The 18,720-nt window shown below is 40.9% G+C and overlaps 2 protein-coding genes across 2 annotated transcripts; both read right to left on the bottom strand.

Moving 5' to 3' along the window:
* Positions 1–323: 323 nt before the first annotated feature.
* On the bottom strand, positions 324–11,167 carry RRAGC (Ras related GTP binding C). The gene is made up of 7 exons (XM_083879303.1): positions 10,886–11,167; positions 7,141–7,344; positions 6,701–6,900; positions 5,710–5,824; positions 4,153–4,295; positions 3,065–3,213; positions 324–2,569 (listed from the first exon to the last, which is right to left on the bottom strand). The coding sequence occupies exons 1-7, from the start codon at positions 11,150–11,152 to the stop codon at positions 2,418–2,420; spliced, it is 1,230 nt and encodes a 409-aa protein (XP_083735429.1). The 5' UTR covers positions 11,153–11,167; the 3' UTR covers positions 324–2,417.
* Positions 11,168–13,277: 2,110 nt separating this feature from the next.
* On the bottom strand, positions 13,278–18,475 carry MYCBP (MYC binding protein). Its single transcript, XM_083879427.1, has 5 exons — positions 18,408–18,475; positions 18,135–18,207; positions 15,845–15,893; positions 15,027–15,156; positions 13,278–13,372 (listed from the first exon to the last, which is right to left on the bottom strand). The coding sequence occupies exons 1-5, from the start codon at positions 18,420–18,422 to the stop codon at positions 13,328–13,330; spliced, it is 312 nt and encodes a 103-aa protein (XP_083735553.1). The 5' UTR covers positions 18,423–18,475; the 3' UTR covers positions 13,278–13,327.
* Positions 18,476–18,720: the final 245 nt, after the last annotated feature.

Raw genomic sequence — 18,720 nt, 5'->3', positions numbered from 1 at the left:
CCTTCTCCCTGGCACTATAAAAATTTCAGAAGCCAAAATCTGTCTCACTTAAAGCAGCAACAGGTTATTAACACTCTCCTTGTCTAACAGCATCTGACTTAGTTCAGTAAAATAAAGAAATAGTGTACTCCTCACCTGAGACTAATTTAACTTTTAGAGTTAATATTGTGCAGGTAATGGTGAAAATGGCAGTTTTATTTTTTGAGATGCTACCATTTACCTTCAGTAGGTGCAACTGTTCAAGAAAAAGGTAAATGATGACCAAAAAAAACCCCAACAAATTAAAACACAGAAAACCACCACAGCATGCACACCAGAAGGCAGAATTTCAGTCTAAAGCTCTGTATTAATGAGAAAGACAAGTCACTCAATCACTTGTATGCCTTTACTGTCCAGAGTCATCACCTGAAAATTGAGTATTCAATTCTGAGTCAGCTTTTAATTAAGATGAAAGCTAAGACTGATGAAATGGGAATTCTGTATTAAACTTTTTTAAAGTGTACCATAAAGATAACGTGGCTTTTAAAAGTTTGCTTAACCACATAGGCCTTTATAGACCTTTGTCTATAAAGACAAGCAGACACAACAGTGTTACAGTTTGATTTTTTTTTTATATTTTATTAGCACAAAATCCTGTAGTGGGTGAAAAGAAAAAGAACATATGCATACTTTGAACATGGAAAACTCACCACACAAATGGGGATTTCTTTCTTCCTGTTATTTTGCCAATTGCTCATCCTCTTACCTTCAGAATTTGAACTGTGATAGTGCTTGCAGACTACAAAACCCAATCTTATGAGCCTGCAGCACTTGGCTAAAAAAAAATCTCTGCAGTTCCATTAGCAAAAAAGGGGCTCAGCCTAGATTTAAGAGAACAGACCTAGAGCACTTGGAATTCCAGTTTCCTGCTGTAAAAAAAAAACAAAAATAAAAACAAAAAAAACATTTACACAGTATGTGCATACACCCCAACGTTAATGCATGTAATATTCATTTTTACATAGATCAGTGGAAATTCATTTTATAAGCACAAGAAGCAGTCCCATGGTTATTTCTGACCACATAAATACAGCTGCAGAGATCAATTAATTCTTCTTGCAGAAACTTTTATAGTGGGACTTGTAGAGTTGGTCCAATGGCTTTGCAACACCTATAGAGACACAGGGACAGGTCAAAGGAGGCAAGGTCTTTCTGGGCCAGGGCTGGGCTTCCTGCACAGCAAGGCTGGTGCACAGAATCAATCTGCAGTGCTCATAGCAATAAATTAAAAGAATTCATGTCTACTGCCCACAGTGTGAAAGTCAGCAGAATTCACAAAATCAGAAAAAACCACTATTCTAGTCAGATTGCACAGTGACAAACAAGAGGGTGTTTGTCAATAGGACAGAATCAATGGACTTTAAAAAGTCCAATATTTTTATATTAGTAAATTATGGCACAGTGAAATTAATTGCCATGCACAGGTAACACCCTCAGACGTTTTGCTAGGAATTGTCTTGATTATCAGTCAGAGAGTGGAGAAAGATCCACCATCAAAAGTCAGTAAGTTTGTCATTTCTTTGCCAGGGAATAGCTGGAAGTGGCTGCTTTATTCCAACAGATGGCAGACATTTCAGTTTAGTTAGCCATGCAGTTGTTTCATGGATAGGATTAATCACACAGATTTATGACATCCATGTTTTTGCAAAAGAGAGCAGGTAGTTTATTTCTGATTTTAATCCTTCCCTTCCATCAAAGGGGACGTTACCAAGAAGTGTGGTCTGAAAGCAAAGTATCACTCTCTCTTAAAATAAAGCTCCAGGTCAGTTCTCTAAACAAACACATGATCACCAGAACAGAGCTCTCTACCTTGCATCCACTTAACAAGCACAGAATTGATGAGAACTAAGAGCACATCAGCAAGAACAAGAACTACTTAATGGAATGATTTGTGAGACCAGCCTCAGCAAGCAAAAAGCCTGAGTTTCACAAGCCTTAATAACATCAATTTTGGTTTTGCATGACAGGAGGTAAACTTAAGCAAAAGAGGATATTCTATAGATTAATTTAAAAAAAAAGAAATTTAAAAAGTTAAGCAAGTAAGTGACTGTTCAGTGTTTCACACAAAACCCAACTCAATTGTTTGTAAGTTTTGACCAGGCAATCAGTCAGACACAGACTGTTAAAAGAGGACTCCAAACTGAAAACCTACTGCATTTGCAACACAGCTGAATTCAAACTGGCATTTCTAACTCCACTGGCCTCCAAGTATTTTCACAGTAGTTTCAGTTGCCCAACATGAGTCTACAATCTGCTGTTCCACAGTTAGGACCTCTCTTCTCTGAAACATACTCCAGGCTTTCAGACTACTCTCCTCTTGTTCCACAAAACTTTGGAGTGAAGAGCTGACAAGTCTATCCAAGGTCTTTAGCTTTCCCCTAGACTGCATTCCTAGGTGTGCCATTGTGAGTCACTGCTTTCATATTTGAGGTGCTTGATTGATGGTTGCAGATCCTGTGGGAGGCAACACCTACTTCAAAAACTTCATGGATGGCTTTGCGGAAGCAATGGAAATTGTAGTCTATCAAACCTGCCAAGGAGAGGGAAATCTGTGCTCAGATTGGTATGTTTATGTAAACACAGCTTCAAAATCAATATAAAATTTAACCAATGTGGTATTTATTTAGTATAAATTGGACTTGGAAGATTTAACAAAGTTTTACTGATGATAGTATTTATTTGGAGTGTCTCAGGTTTTTTTAAAAAAGGTACTAATTTGGGATGTAAGGAGAATATTCATGATCAAACAGTAGGACAGAGAACCATTGCTCCATACTACTGATTCCACTAGAGCAGAGGGTAGAGACAGAACTCAAGTAATTTTGACAGGAGGACAATTTAAAATTTTAAATACAATCTCATTATATCTACCTCCAAAAAATAATAGAAACAAAATAATCCTCCCCTAAGAAACTACATAAATTTAGTCACACAAAAATCAAGGTGACTTGTAAAGTCACATTAATAGTTTATAACTGATAAAAAATATTCTATAAAAGCTGTTGAGTGGTGGGGAAGCTCTTACCTTTGCGCTCAAAACTCTCTTCTCTAAGAATGCAAACTAATGCCAAAAACTTTGTTACTTCCTTTAAGTACAAGACTGTTGTGTTATTGAGCTTGATAATTGCCATTGACTCTTTATCATAAGCACTTCCAGTCCCATCTTCTTTTAACCTAAAAAAGAAGAAGTTAACCCAAGCCATAATCTAATAAACAGGCACATGTAACTTCCAAGACAAATAGTGTTAAATGCAGATAGAAGAATATTACTCACACTGAACTAAGCAAATGCAAAACCTGCAGTGCAGGTCTGATATCAGTGAGTAACCAGCCTGCATTTTCAAGAAAAGATTTATTTCTATCTCTACGTATTTATTTCTATCTTTCTGTTTTCTATCTTCAAGTTATTAGAGTTAGTTAAATTACTATAGAACCAAATGATGGATTGCAAGTTACTTCTAAGCACTCCTGAAAAAAAAAAAAAAAAAAAAAAAAAAAAAAAAAAAAAAAAAAACCAAACCAAACAGTTACACAACCCAGATCAGGAGACAGACCATGAAAGGCTGTGGTATTTTCTTGGTAGCATTTTCCAGGTCACAATCACAATTTTAAGAGAAGTTACCACTTCAAAAGTCCAGTGGGAAGTATAATTTTGCTGTCAATTGTGATATATAAGCACTGTAGGCATCCCTCATAGAAAGCCAGCAGGAGAAGAGTTGACCTCACAAATATTATTTTATTCAGACTGCAGCAAGTCTCAAAACAATGACACTGCAAGTGACACTTATGGCAAGTTATTGACTCCAGTTATTTGCAGGTATTTCTGAACTTGCACCCACCACACCAAACAAGACACAGCAATATTCAGATTTTACATGAAACACAATTTCTACAAATGTCAGACAAGCTGTCTGTGAGTGGAGGGAAACAAACCAAGTAAGTATAAATACTGCCAAATCATCTGGATTTATTTTAGTTACTCACAGAACCAACGTGCTCTAAAGACAAACTGACAGCATTTTTCTGCATGAAAACCAGCACCAACTGCACAGTTTGCAACCCATTCTACACCTTCTGAGGACTTTTTTTTGCCTAAAAGTATTAATCACTTACCCATATATACAGGAAACATCTATCACTACATCAATCATGTCACAGCACAACTCATACGACTGCATGTCCACAGGGGAGCTGTCTGTTGCAATGTAGATTTTGCTGACTACATCGAAGAGAAAAGCTTTTTCAATGCCTGAATTCTTCAGAAAGAGAAAGAATTTGGATGATTTTTTTTAAAATAACTGCATTTTTTTAAAATCTCAAGTAGAATTCGTACATTTTCACATTCTTAGTAGCAGAAAATGGTTTAAATATAAGCAATTTAGAGACAGATTCAAGATTTAGAGCATATACTTTATATTTATAATATCCTTGTTGCCACAGTACATATCAACATCACATAGCTGACAAAAATAAAACTGGGGACTCTGTTACAATTCTTTTTAGTTTATTATTGAACTGATCATTATTAAGGTTACATTTTACTATGCTTCCAGAATCCATATTTAGCAATTCACCTTTTCTGTGTTTCTATTAACTCCAGAAGAGCCATAATTCACATCCACTTAAGGGACTGGGCTCAGAAATGAGATATTTCATAATACTATGCTGACTCTGAAGTTTTATGTTTGAAGTTCAGTTTCTGCATGAAGCATTTGCCAGGCAGTGTAACATGCAGAGCCACTAAGTCAGCTCCTGAAGATAAAAATCCATGAAAAGTATCACATTATGACTCTGGAAAAGCACAATGCCATTTGTAACTGGAGCACTTTTGTAAAGTGAATGTGCTCATACAAAGTTCAGAAACCTTCTATGGTTCAATTTACCACATATAAACTACTGGCAAAGCTTCTTTTCTATTTATGCACCACAAGCATTCCTTATCTCTTCTTCCTAGCTGTCTGCATTCCCAGGACAGTGTCCTGAGGACATCCAGACAATCTTTCTGGCATCAGGATTACACTCCACAACTCCTCATGACACTGGGGAAGGTCAACATGCCCTTTATCCACTGGCTCAGGTTATTACAAAAAGTCCTGTACCAAATAAGCAACATGGGGTGAAATGTGTGATGCAAAGCTCCTCCTGGATATAAATGTTTTTTTCTTTGTTGTCCTCACAGAAAATTTAATTGAGACTGTTTTGTCTCTAAGGTGATATTTTAGTTGATTAAAAGTACACAGCAGCAAATTTCTATGACATTAATTCCCTAAGAAATGCAAACACTAAAAGAATACGGGTCAAAGTCTCACAGGTCATATGAAATAGAGAGCTAAGTTTATATTATCAAAAAATTTCTCTTGCCAGTACATTAAACTACTAAGTGCCTTAGCAAAGCAATCAGTGTTCCCTGCTGGCAGGAACCTTCCCTCAGCTGTTACAACCAGGCAAACTACACTTTGTCAATATTTAGAGAAACCCTACAAAGCACACACCAGCACAACTCAGCTGTGCTAAAGAGCTTTTAATATAGAAAACCAGGGCAGCAGAATACACCTAACATGAGTGCCACCCAAATCTCTCAAGGGCAGATCATTTAGCCAGGAATCTTTAGCAGGACTTGCTTTACCATTCTGAATATTTCATGCCAAGTTCTGTTAGATGAACACTTACTGATATGAAGATATTAAGTAGATTTTCCAAGGTTGGCAGCTGTGGAATGAGCTTCTGCACCACTTTACTGAAGGCTTCAAATATTGAATGGTCATAGATACTGGTCAAATAAAAGCTGAGAGGAAGAGGGAGGGCAAAGAAAGAAAAAAAAAAAAAAAAAAAAAAAAAAAAAAAAAAAAAAAAGAAAAAGAAGGTTCAAGCGTATTTCAAAATGGCAATAGAAATCTTAAAGTTATGTTTTCTAATGTTCAGGCCTGCTCTTTTGCCTTTAGCACAAATAAGTCTGGACATTGCACAAAGAATCTAAGTTCATGAAACAGATTTTCCTCAAACTTGAGAGATGGGAGACCAAAGATAAAAATCTGAATATTGTTGGAACACACTTAGCCCACAGAGTGCTTATCACAAAGGTATAAAAATATTTAATTAGATTTCTTCCAGTCCCATTCCCAGCCTTCCACTTTTTTCACATTAACATTGAGAGACAGTGGCTCCACAAGAATCAAAAGAACAACAAAACCAGAGAAAAGATAGTTTGTTTTAAACGTGTCTGTTAGAAGATACTTTAAGAGTGAGCCAAATCTCAAGTAACAGACTAAGCCTTTAGAACCAACCCCATTAATGACAGGGAACAGTCAGTACAGGTCAGGGCTGGAAGGCAGAGAAATTCCCCTCTCATTTCCCTGCCCCTCCAGCCCACAGGGACAAATTTGTAACAAATCTGTTACCCTGAACGAGAAAGACTTTCAATGATCACAACTCTGGCTATAAATCTGTTGATTGGAATCTGATACAGTAGCCTGGCTCTGTTTTAGTCACAGCTGAGGTTTGTCTGGAAATTCAGCAGTGAATCTCATTAACATAAGTTGGTTCAATATTAACAAACTACCCAGTCCTTGCTCCAGCTGTTCCAGTATTACATCTAAAAGCCTTTAATGTGTATAAATATCAGCAACAGCATGAATCACATTTGCCAGAGTCTTTAACTCACCTAAGGTGAAGTTTTTCAAGCCCAGCATCTGTAAGATCATCATTAGCCCTCTGATGAATATCCCTCTGAGTTTCTATTTTATGGTCATCTGATAAACCATCAACTTTATGAATAAAAACTTCAAAGTTCATTTCTGGGTTGACCTTGTAGGCTTTGGACACTGTAATGTGGAGTCTTGTTAAAGCTTCCATGTAGTCATCCTGTAAATCAGTTTTAGCAGGAATGAATTACAAAGTTTCTGCTCTAAGTTCAGAGTACAAGCCCTTTTAGCATAAGTCCAGTCACTTCACCAAAATAAATCCACACACCAGACTGTCAATGCATCTCTTCATACACAGCAGAAGCTTTATGAGCTTATCTAAAAATCTAAATTACTATCCTCTCGATCATTCCTTTCAAACAAAAAGCAAAAATAAAACTTCCTTGTGATTTGTATTTACCTGGGCATCAATAACATATATTAGAGCACCTGTTCCCCTGAAGATCATCTCATAATCAAATGTTGGATCAAAAAAGTCCATCTGTCCAGGAAAATCCCATATTTGGAAGTTCACAAATGAACTGTTGGAAATATCATCCTTGTAGATTTTGTTGGTACTTTCCAAGAACAGAGTCTCATTGGGAGACATCTTGTGAAACACCACCTGTTAAAAGAACACAAATAATAGTCTGGATTTTACCTTGTTAGAAGAAAGGAGTGAAAGATTTGTGACTTGGATTCTACAGATAGGTTTATCCATTCTAAAATATTCACCTTCCTTTTGGTAAATAGACAGCTTCCTAAATCAGTTAAGGAAATTACCTATCCCCTAAAAGAAACAAGCAACTAAATACAGTTAAACATTTTCACAAGTCCAAATTTCTTACTGGCTGAAGACACAGACATCAAACTTATTCCTTCCTTCCCTGCAAGGCTACACAGTGTTCTCAAATTCTGTTCTATTCAGATCTGGTGCAAAGCCAGTTAATTAAATAACTGCAAGCTTTTAAGAACCTTTCCTTTCCAGTCTTAGAAATTCCTAAAGGAAACTTTGCTTTTAGTCTGGTGTCAAGTGTTAAAACACTAAATATATAATTTTTATACTATAAAAAATAATATAATGGTTTCTAAACTACAATAGAAGTGTACAAAAATACCATCTGTTTCAGAGATTCAAACAGCTAGGTAGTTTGCCATCTAGTAATAACGTTTTTACTTTTTTTGAGTAGGGAATTCCAGAATGGCTAAAGCTGTAAGGGAGCACAGGGGGGTCATCTCATCCCCCCTCCCTGCTCCACACAGGACATGTCACCCCAGGCAATTCCCTGTGCCCAAAAATCCTCAGTCTCTGGGGTTTTTTCCCATATCTCCATTCCATGACACAGGATTTGCATCCAGAGGAGCAGCTCCAGTGACTCCAGAGACTCCCCACCCTCCCTGGGCTCAGAAATCCACACAGTAAATAAGTAATTCCTCCCACGTAGGTGGAACTTCCTGTCAAAGTTCACTGCAGAAACGATGAAGGATTTCAGACTAGTTGGTAAAAAAAAAAAACCAGCTGAGCTGCAGGATGACAAACACACTCGTTGCTAAACCTCAAAAAGCCCCACTGGGATTTTGGCCTTTCCTTGCACAGAAAACAGCAAAAACAGTCAACAGAGAGCGCTGTGTTAACACAACTCAACTAGACAAAAATCAAAGTTACTCCCAACAATGTATTCCGAATAATGCAGTCACACACTGAGACTGCAAAAAATTAAAGAAGTTTCATATACATCACTTGATAAACCTAAAAACCCCACAACAGGGACTGCAAACTTGGTGATTTTGGTTTCTTCAAGGGTTTCATAGTTACAGAAGTCACCCATTAGAGGCCTGATGCAACAAAGTGTCAAAAATAAAACCTGCAAGACAAACAGCTCCACACCCAGCACAGTTCAGTGAGGTTCAAAGTAATATTTCAGCCTCGATTCTTAAGGCCAAAGGAAAGAATTTATTTCCTTGGGGCAAACATCGTAGGAGAAAAGGGTCTAAATGAAATTTTAAACAGCAGAACATTTGTATGGAGAAGTAAGAACAGTTCTAGACACACAGCAGCTCTACTGCATTAATCCAGGTTTGCTGCATAGTTTTAAAGTATTCTGAAATCAACATTTCTTCTGGAGCTCAGCATCTCCCACAAGAGCAGGACAGAATTAGTAAATTCAGTTTAAAGGTGATAAGTCTCTGGGAAGCACCACTGTCACCTCCTTTTTCCTTTTGTTTTTTCCCAGAATAGCACATTTCATCAGATTGATGTTCTCCACCTGAACTCTTTCCAGTTTCCTGTTACATCAGTAAATCCAGTTATGCAAGTCTGCACAGAAATTTGCTTATTAACTGAAGCAGACACCACATTCCCAAAATCTACCTACAATTTACACTGAATATTCACAGGTTACACCACTATGGAAAACCCAGTTGACCAAATGGGGAATAAAGAGCCCCTCCCTAGAATTGTGGGTTTTCCTTTCGTGAGAGATCTCTTGTCAATAGTGCTGTCAGTAGAAGCATGAAATGATTTAATAACTCATGGTTTTCCACAGAAATTTCTAGATAATCACAAAGCCAGTGCTTTACCAACAGTGTTTATCTTGCATCTCCCCCTGTTTTCTAGCAAGGGGATCAACCCAGACAGAAGGGTTTTATGACCATTTTTAAACTTGAGAGATTTAAGAGCAAAAACATTGTTAATAAGAAATTTCTTGATATTATAGTTTGCTCAGGCAGCATCACAATGAGCTCCCAGGTACCAGAATCACAGCTCCCAATTCCTGAGTAAGACTGGGAACTGACTGGCAAAAGATAAATTCTATATCCTCTTATTGCACATTCAACATGACATTATTCCTTTCCTGTACAACCACTAGAATAGGCCCTAAAAAAATTGAAGATTACCAATCCTGGCCATAAAAAAAAGTCCAAAAGCTAAATCTATAAAAAGACTTGTAATGTCTTAAAAAAAAAAATCTATCTGTAATTTGGAGCTCCTGTCTTCTTCCAGCTTTTAGGGTTCAGTTTTTTTTCAAAAGTGGATAATACAATAAGATCTGTAATAAGAGTCTACAATGAATAATTCACATGAGTAAGAGTCAGAAAACGACTTGCAGGGAAAACAGTGCATTTGTACATACAGTGGGAGCATTTGACCTAAATAATGGGGGAAAAACTGATAAGGCTAAAAAGCAACAACAGTCCAGTCTGCCCCTGGATTTCAGCACAGCACAGTGGAAAGATTTCTCACTAACAGGGTCTGAACTCAGTGGTTTACTGCAGCCTATGGATTGCCAAGCAGTCTGCAGAATATTGCTAAAAGGAGCAGATTCATACCTGCCATACTGCAATGTCCAAAAAGGCTTCTCTGCACAAAACCTTTAGAGAAATCTCTGCAGGTTTTCACACTCGCATCTGAAACAAATCCCAGGCCCTTAAGGCTAGAGCTGAGACTAACACATTTCACTAGTAACATCTTCCCATAAAAACATCGCCCGAAAAAGTTCACAAGAGGGACCGCAAACATAAAATTCGCAGAGGAACAAAGATTGCTCTGAGTGCTACAACCCTACCGAGCTACGGGGCAGATGAAAAGTCAAGTTTTGTCTTATTTTTATTAAGAAACTCTAGTGACTTCACGAAGCCACCACCAAACCTGAGGCACCGGAACTGTTGTATTTCCTCCCTGACAAGTGACTCGTTTATTCCGCCCAGCAAACTAAAGAAAACCAGAGGCTCTTTCTGCTCACACAAAAGCAGAAGTCACTTTCAAAGCATCAAAGGGCAGAACAACAGCTCAAGTCTTCTTCCCAGAGGAACCACTACCTAAATACCACACACCTGTCCTGTATAGGAAAACAGCTCATGGTAAATTCCACACCAGTACCTTCACTTTTTACTCCTGAAGCCTTAAAAGTGAAGAAACACAAAAGCTACAACCTATGCTACCCAACCTTCCTCTCTAGGGTAGATGATCAGAGTCCATTCTGGAAAGCAAACGTCTTTAAGCAGGAGGCTCCAGCCGCTCCAACTTCGCCACAGGGGCCCACAATAACAAAAGTAGGAACTGCCCGAAGAGCAGCAGCAGCAGCAGGGCAGGGCAGGGAGAACCAGCTCGGCGCCGGAGAGGCAGCGCGGCAGGCAGGGGCGGGGGGCCGCCGGCTGCCCCTCACCTTCTGGATGGAGGATTTCCCGCTGCGCCGCAGCCCCATGAGCAGGATCCGCGGCTTGGAGTCCGCCCCGCCCGCGCCGCCGCCGGGCCCGCCCGCGCCGCCCCCGGGCCCACCGGGCCCCGGGCCTCCCTCCAGCTCCGCCTCCTCCTCCTCCTCCCCGTAGCCGAAGTCCTTGGGGAACGAGTCGGCGGCCCCGAAGCTCCCCCCAACCAGCGCTGGCTCCTCGGCCGTGCCCGGCGCGCCCGCCCCGCCGAACTGCAGCGCCATGTCCGCCCGGGCCCGCCGCCCCTCAGCCGCCAGCGCCCGGCCCGGGGCCTCCCTGCTCTGCGGGCCCGGCCCCGCCCCGCGCGGCGCTGATTGGCGGCTGTCAGGCTGCGGCGCCGCTGATTGGCCTGCGCTGCCCAGCGAGGTAGGAAGGCTCCGGTCAGACGACCCGAGTCACCTGACGGCGCCGCCGCACGTGAGCGGGAGGGGCGGGGCGGGGCGCGCGCGGCCCCGGGAGCGGCGGGAGCGCGCAGGGCTCGGGCCGGCGGGAGCGCGCACCGCTCGGTACAACCGGGAACGCGCCGTGCCCGCGCCCCAGCCCAGCTCCAGAGAGAGCCCGGCCCCTCCCGCTTCCCTCCAGGCACAAATCCAACACAAAGTGGATTTTTAAATGCGTTTTAAAGCATATAGTGTCTTGTCCTTAACTTTTCCCTGTTATTCCAGCAAGTATCTTTAAGTACTTTCATTTTAAATAGCAGCTGGTAGTGACTAGTGTCCCATAAGCTTTCAGTGAACCGGGGAAACCATTACCTTGAGAAGCAAGAGTTTCCATTAAACTGTCATTAATTTTCTTCAGCAGGTACTGAGGTGAAGTTTTAGCAAACATTTGTTATTTAAGGCTCGCGACATCCAAGTGGCTTTCAGAAGGAAGGAAATGAGTTATGAAAAGTGGAATTTGCATTCCTTCCCTGGCACCCGAGAGCTCCAGTGAGGAGTCCAGGGCCTGTGATGGTGTGAGCAACACACCTGGACCTGCCTTGCTGCTGCTTTAGCAAGAAGTGCCAGTCACATTATTCAGAAACACCTTCAGCTGTACAACACCATCCCACAGCATCACCCTCTCCCTGCTTCCACATGGTGCAACTTTGTGTTTAATGTTCTAGCTTAAATTCATGTCCCTTGTTCCTGAGGTTGAAGAAATTTTTGTCTTTCTTGTTTGGCTTTGGTTTGTTGGTTCAGGGCATTTTTTTTCCTAATTAATGCTTTACAGGCTTAAAATAGTATTTTCCCCTCATTTTACCTCTCTTCTGGTCTGTTCAGGCCAATAGATACAAAAGTGAGGTAAGTAATTATTACATTCACTAGCCCTTGATTACAATGACTAACAAAGTTCTGATTCATCCTACCGCATTTTCAAGGTAGTTTAACTTCCTTATTTTTAAGGTGGGTTTTGCAGACTAACAGCCAAAAAAATCTAATACATTATACAATTACTGCATTTCATTTCCCTCTTCCTTTATTTTTCCTGTCATCAGCTGCCTTTAAAGTACCTGGTTTTAGGGTAAGAAACTAATGCAGCTCTTTAAAATATTATTACTTTTTTGTTTTAATAATGGCCTACTTTGCATTTCAGAAGACTCACAAAACCAATTCAGAGAAAGGGGAAAGGAAACATAGGCAAAAATGAATAATCAAAAGTCACACCCACATCCCACCCCACTTGGATTTTATTTTCTCTGTTAGGTGAATCAGAAAGCAGAAGTCTCCACACTGTAGTCTTAGATGTGCCACTCCAATTACACAGGACTATCACCACAAATAAGAATTCTGTATTCTATTCAGAACTGCACAGGCAATATCTGGATCAACTCTTCAAAGCCCAAGTTTCTGAGGTGGGAGCAGAGACATGAACTGCATGGGAAAAGGAACTCCTCGTGCAAATTAAAGTGTAAGTTCAGTAGATACTGCATTTCAACATTGTGCTACATCCATCACTTAACTGCACTTGCTCATTTTATGCCCTTTTGAGTAAAGTGTTACCCTATCAGCTTCAGTAGAACTCTCACCTCAGTGCTGAGTAAATTTGAAGGTCCTGCTTTAATTTACAGTTGGTCCATCAGTGTCATGTCACCCCTTTCAGTTAAAAGAAAACAAAGAGATCAGCAGTTCAACAGGACCATTGACCACAGTGTGAAAAATTACATGAAGTTGGCAAGCACAATTATCTAAAAGTTATGATTAAGTGTTGTTAACTTTTGTTAAACACAGAAAGCAAGCTGTATTGGTCAGTATACTTAACTCAGCAGTTGCCATGGCACCTGCGTGCTCATGGGAATACATTCTTTAGTAGGATGAAGTAACAAAGTAGACAGTGCAGAGTTCACACACACACACACACAAGACCACATTTCTCAGGAAGCCCTTTATTAAGTCAAGGCAATAAAGGAAAAACTACTGTTATTCACCATGCTTCTCATCTTGAGGTGATTCATACTGAGCCAGCTGTGGATTTAAAGAAAGGAATTCAGTTAGTTACAATATTTCATGTAAAACTCTATATATTAACAAGTGAAGGAAAATGTATGGTCTGGACTTGTCCCATTTACTTTGTGCATTTCAACTCACTCATCCTTATACAAGTCCATTTTTAAGTCAGGCAATCAAGTAACCCTTTTCCCAAAACATCCATTTCTCACACTGTATAACCATGCAGCCAACACAAAGTGGATTTTAAAATGCACTTTAAAGCATATGTCTTGTCCTTAACTTTTCCCTGTTTCTTATTCCAACAAGTATCATTAAGTACTTTCATTTTAAATAGCAGTTGATAGTGACTAGTGTCCTATAAGCTTTCAGTGAAACAGTCACTCTCATTGCAATAGTATCAAACCTAACATTTCTTGTAATCATTCCAGCCTCAATTATGCTTTCTGGAGAGTACAGCCTGGGCAATTACACACTTAAATATGACTTTTACTTGTAAAGTTGTACCAAAGAAAGATACAAAGTTGTTCATTTGACCTCAGTGGTATTAAAGATAAAAGTTCAAGCTTCAAAAACAGTTCAAAAATTAGGGCCATCTCTCCGAAATATGGTTCAGTTTAATCAATTAATATTCCTACCCTCTGCAAAGTGTAGAGTGAATTAAAAAAAAGTACCTAAAAAATTAAATTTAAAAGCATAAATAAAAAATTAAAAATAAAATATCCATGTTTTCCTTCCTACCAGCAACAGTAAATTGCAGCAATCATAGAGTAAAGAACAGGAAAAAAAATAAAACACTAATACTGGAAAATATGTACAGAGGTTATTATTTAAACAACAAAGAACAAAAGACTTACTTTCCTGCAATAAGTTTTGACTTCTTTAAACAGATTACTCTGCTCTCATCTGTCTATTTACTATCAGCTGCATTTTTAAGTCTGCTAAAACAAGTGGCTGGTCTATTGCTACTCTGCCTAAAATTCTGTTCTTTGCCATATTTCCTAGTAAGAAATAAACAAAACTAAAGACTCCTAATGGGTAACAGAGAAGGAGAATTACTAGATGGCCCAAGAATCCTTTGTCACAGAATTAAATTGAGGTGGCTGTGTCCATCAAAGAATGGCCCTGCCTGAGGCAGCACTTCAGATTCATTGTTTCAGATAAATACCAGGAGCATTTCAGGTAAAAAAAAAGCACAAATTATTGTTCCACACTGATCTAAGTGCCCCTGCCATGTGTAAGTCTGTGCCAAGTGACACAAAGTAATACATAATATTCCTCCTTCAATTTGTCTTTTGAAAGGCTTTATAGTGGATACATTACCTTGTTTTGGAAAAACTGTCCTGAAAACATGATCTACATAATATCAGGCAACTAAAACACATCCAGGGGAGACTCAATACAACTTATTAGAAATGATAATAAACTCTCCCTAAATAAATAAAGTCCCTAGTTTAGCAATATTTTGTTATATTCTATAAGAAGTGTTCCATTAAAAAAAAATAAACTTCACTACAATGAATTCTATCAGCATTTCTCAGTCATGAGGCTAAACAATGCAACAACATCAGTTATTCTAATGGAAAAAAAAGTTAGCTCTGTTCTAAATAATTAAAATTTTTTTCTTGTTGTGTAGTATGGAAATATAGAGAAACACCAAGCAGACTTTTACCTTGGTTTTCAGTTTTTTATTTTCTTCCAGCACAGCTTCATATTTTTCTTTCATCTCTGCCACTTCCAAGCGAAGTGCCTCTATTTCTGGATTCTCAGGAGCTGAAGCTCCCAGATGATGCTTCAGAAAACTGATATTTAGATGTTAAGTATTTCTTCTGTTATATAACTACATTTTAGTTTTAACACCCGTGTTGAAATTAACACTGAAAGCACACATGGTGAAAATTGCAGTAAAAACCATTGAGATTATTACAGGTAAAAAGTTACCAAAACAAGAGAGGTTTTTAAATTCATAGCTATATTTCTTAAAAACAAATAAAGAAACAAACACAAGATATCAGTACAAATTTTTATGTGTTACTACCCCTTTCTTAATTGCAGATGTTTTGAAGAGTTAAAAAAGAAATTAAAAAAGAAGCAACACCCCAAAATGGAGGTAGTTTAAAAAGGGCAAGACACAAAATACACTCGTTCCCCCCTTCTTTGTGTATTTAAAAATAAACAAACAAAACCAGAAAAAGGAAGTGTGAAAAAGCAAACTTCAGAACCCACCGCAGGTACTCAAATCTAATGCTGCAGGTCTACAACACTCTGAAATAACTTGGCTTCATAACCGATTTACTGAAATACCCACTTCTCTTGCATCCTGTCAGACTGTTAGCTCGTGAAAATGGAATTATTAGGTAAAATGCATTGAGAAAAGTCATGTTCTCAATGCAAAGCTTCAAAATGAGCCTGTCCAGGTCACCCCACGAGGCAGAAGCAGCACTGTGCAGGAAGTCTCAATAAATAAGTGACAGCAAAGAAAAAGGATACTCCAGTGCACTATCTGGTTTCTCTGGCTCTTCATATAAGGCTACCAACACTGCAAATAGAAAATATTCAACAATTGCAAGAAGTTCATGCAGCTCTGAAGTTTTTAAAGCACGTACCAGCGATCAGAAAGAACACAAGTTGCATTTTTCCATTTCACACAAGATTTTCACCTGTACCCTTGGACATAAGCAACAGGTGTGTTGTATCAGAGAGGACAGAACATTCCACCCAGTAACAGCTAAAGAGAATTTTCTTCATTCTTAACCCCACACAGTCCTTGGCTATTCTAGCACAGAACACAAAATGGCCTGAAAAAATTTTACATATTCCACATGCAGCCTAGTTTTGCCATTAAGACTGAAATTCTAATTATATTCCTCATTTAACTTCTACTTAAGCTGCATCTTTCAACCACAAGACATCAGTAGTTTTTTAACTTTCAGCATAAAAGCAAAACCTCCATTGAGCATCTAGAGTTACAAAACTAAAGAGCTACTAAATGAGTAAGTGATAATCTTTAAAGGCAGCAATACCCAGACAACTTAAATAAAAATAGACATATACACAGCAACAGAACTGGAGACTCTGTCACATAAATACCCAGAAAGTTCCCAAACAGAAACCACTCCCTGCTCCCCACAGGAACAATGTGCCAGTTTCAGATGTCTGAACTACACAGGTTTTAAGTTAAGTATCTCCCAAAGTTAAAAGCAAAATTAGGCTGCCTCAGTGCTTGGAAGACTTAATTTGCCATCCCACAGGATGGTATTGCGATTGAAAAATCAAATTATACTCACACACCAGGCCAAGAGTCTTAGTGCAGCAGCTATTTCCCTTGGCATCCTAGATCTGCTGCTCCCTCTTTAAACGGCATGTTTTCGATATTAACAGAATATTATTTTTTTAATATTAACAGATTTTTGCTACACGCTATTAGAAAGTTCTCAAAAAGGTTTTCGAAGGGTTTCAAAGATACTGAGTCACACGTGTCAAGTTTAGCATCATGACAAGGAGAGCCATTATTCCAGAACTAGTTTCATTCATTTTAGAAAAAGCACTAAGCTCCACCCAAGAAAGGGAGAGCAATTAAAGTCTTTCTAAGATAACATCTGGAGTTATTTCACCTCGAGCACTGACTTCCTCTGTGGAGCTCCGGCAGAGTAACAACCCCCAGAACTTACAAAAAAAAAAAAAAAAAAAAAAAAAAGCACTCATTGAAAGAAAATAAATTAACCAATATGGCACGGATTAAAAAGAAGCACTTTGGCGGAAAAAGAGAGGTCTCCAACACACCAGGAGCGGTGAAAGAGAATTATTATAAAACTATGGATATTGGTCTAATACCAATACCCAACTATGACAGACAAAGACTCTCTAACAGTTTAAAGTTAGAAAGTGTATGTTTATTTATGTTTATTACGATGCCAGGGATCGCTCCCCAATACACACCTCAATCCACAGATGGTCACAGGGGCTTTTACGTCCAGGAGTATTGAACACCCAAAACACAAATGCACGTTCATAACTCTGGTACATCCCATTCCCCGCTCTGTATGGTAATTAGCCCAAAAAGCCATTAAACATGGGGAGTTTGTTCTTTAAAATGGGTCGGTGGACTTTTTTATAGGGTGGGGTCCCAAAATGATGAAGTAAGATGGGTCTTCCTCTCTTTGACTTTTTAATCTTTAGTGTTAGTGACAGCTAAATCCTGTTTTTTCCAGGACTGTTTGATTTATGATTGTATTGTATTCATGGGGTCTATTGATTATTCAGGATGCAAAAGCCCAGTTTCACAGGCTCCATAATTTATCAATTCCTTCAATGTTTTATCAGTTCCTTCAGTCTAGCTTCTGTTAACAAAAGGCAAGTTTAGCTACCTTACCTCAGCAACATTTATTTTAACTAAAGCCTTTAATTCTTCTAAACCAAGGCTCCAAAAGGCCGGGTTTTCCCGTGCCGCACGCACCTCCAGGGGAGCCCCGGGCAGGGCGGCGGTGCGGGGGGAAGGCTCCAGGGCCCGGCTCCAGGGCCCCGCCGCGCTGCTCGGGCTCCACCGCCAGGCCACAACTTTCCCGGCGAGTTCTTCTGCCGGCCGCCTCGCCGGACTGAGGAGAAAAAGCGATGGGCGAGGCGAGGCGGGAAGCCGATGGAGAGAGAGAGAGCGCGGCAAGGCAGCCCCCGGGATGGACGGACGGACGGACGGCCGCGGGACACCCTGAGAGGAACGGCACCCGCCCGCAACGCCCGCGGAGAGCGCCCGCCGGCCCCCCGGGCGGCACCGGACACTTACCCTTGGTGAGCATGTCCAGCACTCCCGACTTCTCCAAGTACTGGCGGAACTGCTCCCGCTTGGAGTCCGCGGCCTGAGGGAGGACGCCCACACGGGTCAGATCGGCGGCGCGCCCCGCCTGGGCTGCGGAGGCGGCCCTTGGGCCCGGGCCGGTCCCGCTCTCCGCCGCGGCGGCGGCACGAAGGGCCGGGCCGGTGTGGGTGTGCGGCCCGCCGCTCCGCGCTGCCGGCACCGAGAGCGGCACCGCGCCCACGCCGGCGCGCTCCCCCCTACCTTGTAGTGCGCCATCTAAGCCGCACGGCGCCTGCCCCGGCCCCGCGCCTGCGCCCTGCGCTTTAACGGCGCCGGCGCTTCCCCGCCGTTACCGGGGCGACGGCGGCGCGGCAACGGCCGGGGCCTCGCCCCCCTCGCGCCGGGGCGCGCGCGCCGCCCGCGCTCCCCTCAGGGCGGCCTCGCTCTCCTTCAGGGCGGCTTCACTCCTCTCCGGCTGCCCGCGCTCCCCTCAGCGCGGCCGCGCTCCCCTGCGGCCACCCGCGCTCCTCTCACGACGGCTTTGCCCCACTCAGGGCGCCCGCGCTCCTTTCAG

The sequence above is a fragment of the Zosterops lateralis genome (assembly GCF_965231275.1).
Source record: "Zosterops lateralis genome assembly, chromosome: 28".
In the NCBI taxonomy this organism is placed as follows: domain Eukaryota; kingdom Metazoa; phylum Chordata; class Aves; order Passeriformes; family Zosteropidae; genus Zosterops; species Zosterops lateralis.
The sequence above is the reverse complement of the archived record's forward strand: the minus strand, read 5'-3'. Positions and strand labels throughout refer to the sequence as shown.

Coding starts and splice junctions, on each gene's coding strand:
- RRAGC (XM_083879303.1), bottom strand. CDS start 11,152: ATGGCGCTGCAGTTCGGCGGGGCGGGCGCGCCGGGCACGGCCGAGGAG. Junction 7,345..10,885: donor GGAAATCCTCCATCCAGAAG/GTGAGGGGCAGC, acceptor TTCTTTTAACAG/GTGGTGTTTCACAAGATGTC. Junction 5,825..6,700: donor CTTGAAAAACTTCACCTTAG/GTGAGTTAAAGA, acceptor TCTTCCTCTCAG/CTTTTATTTGACCAGTATCT.
- MYCBP (XM_083879427.1), bottom strand. Junction 15,894..18,134: donor GCTGGACATGCTCACCAAGG/GTAAGTGTCCGG, acceptor TTCTATTTGCAG/TGTTGGTAGCCTTATATGAA. Junction 15,157..15,844: donor AAACCAGATAGTGCACTGGA/GTATCCTTTTTC, acceptor TCTAAATATCAG/TTTTCTGAAGCATCATCTGG.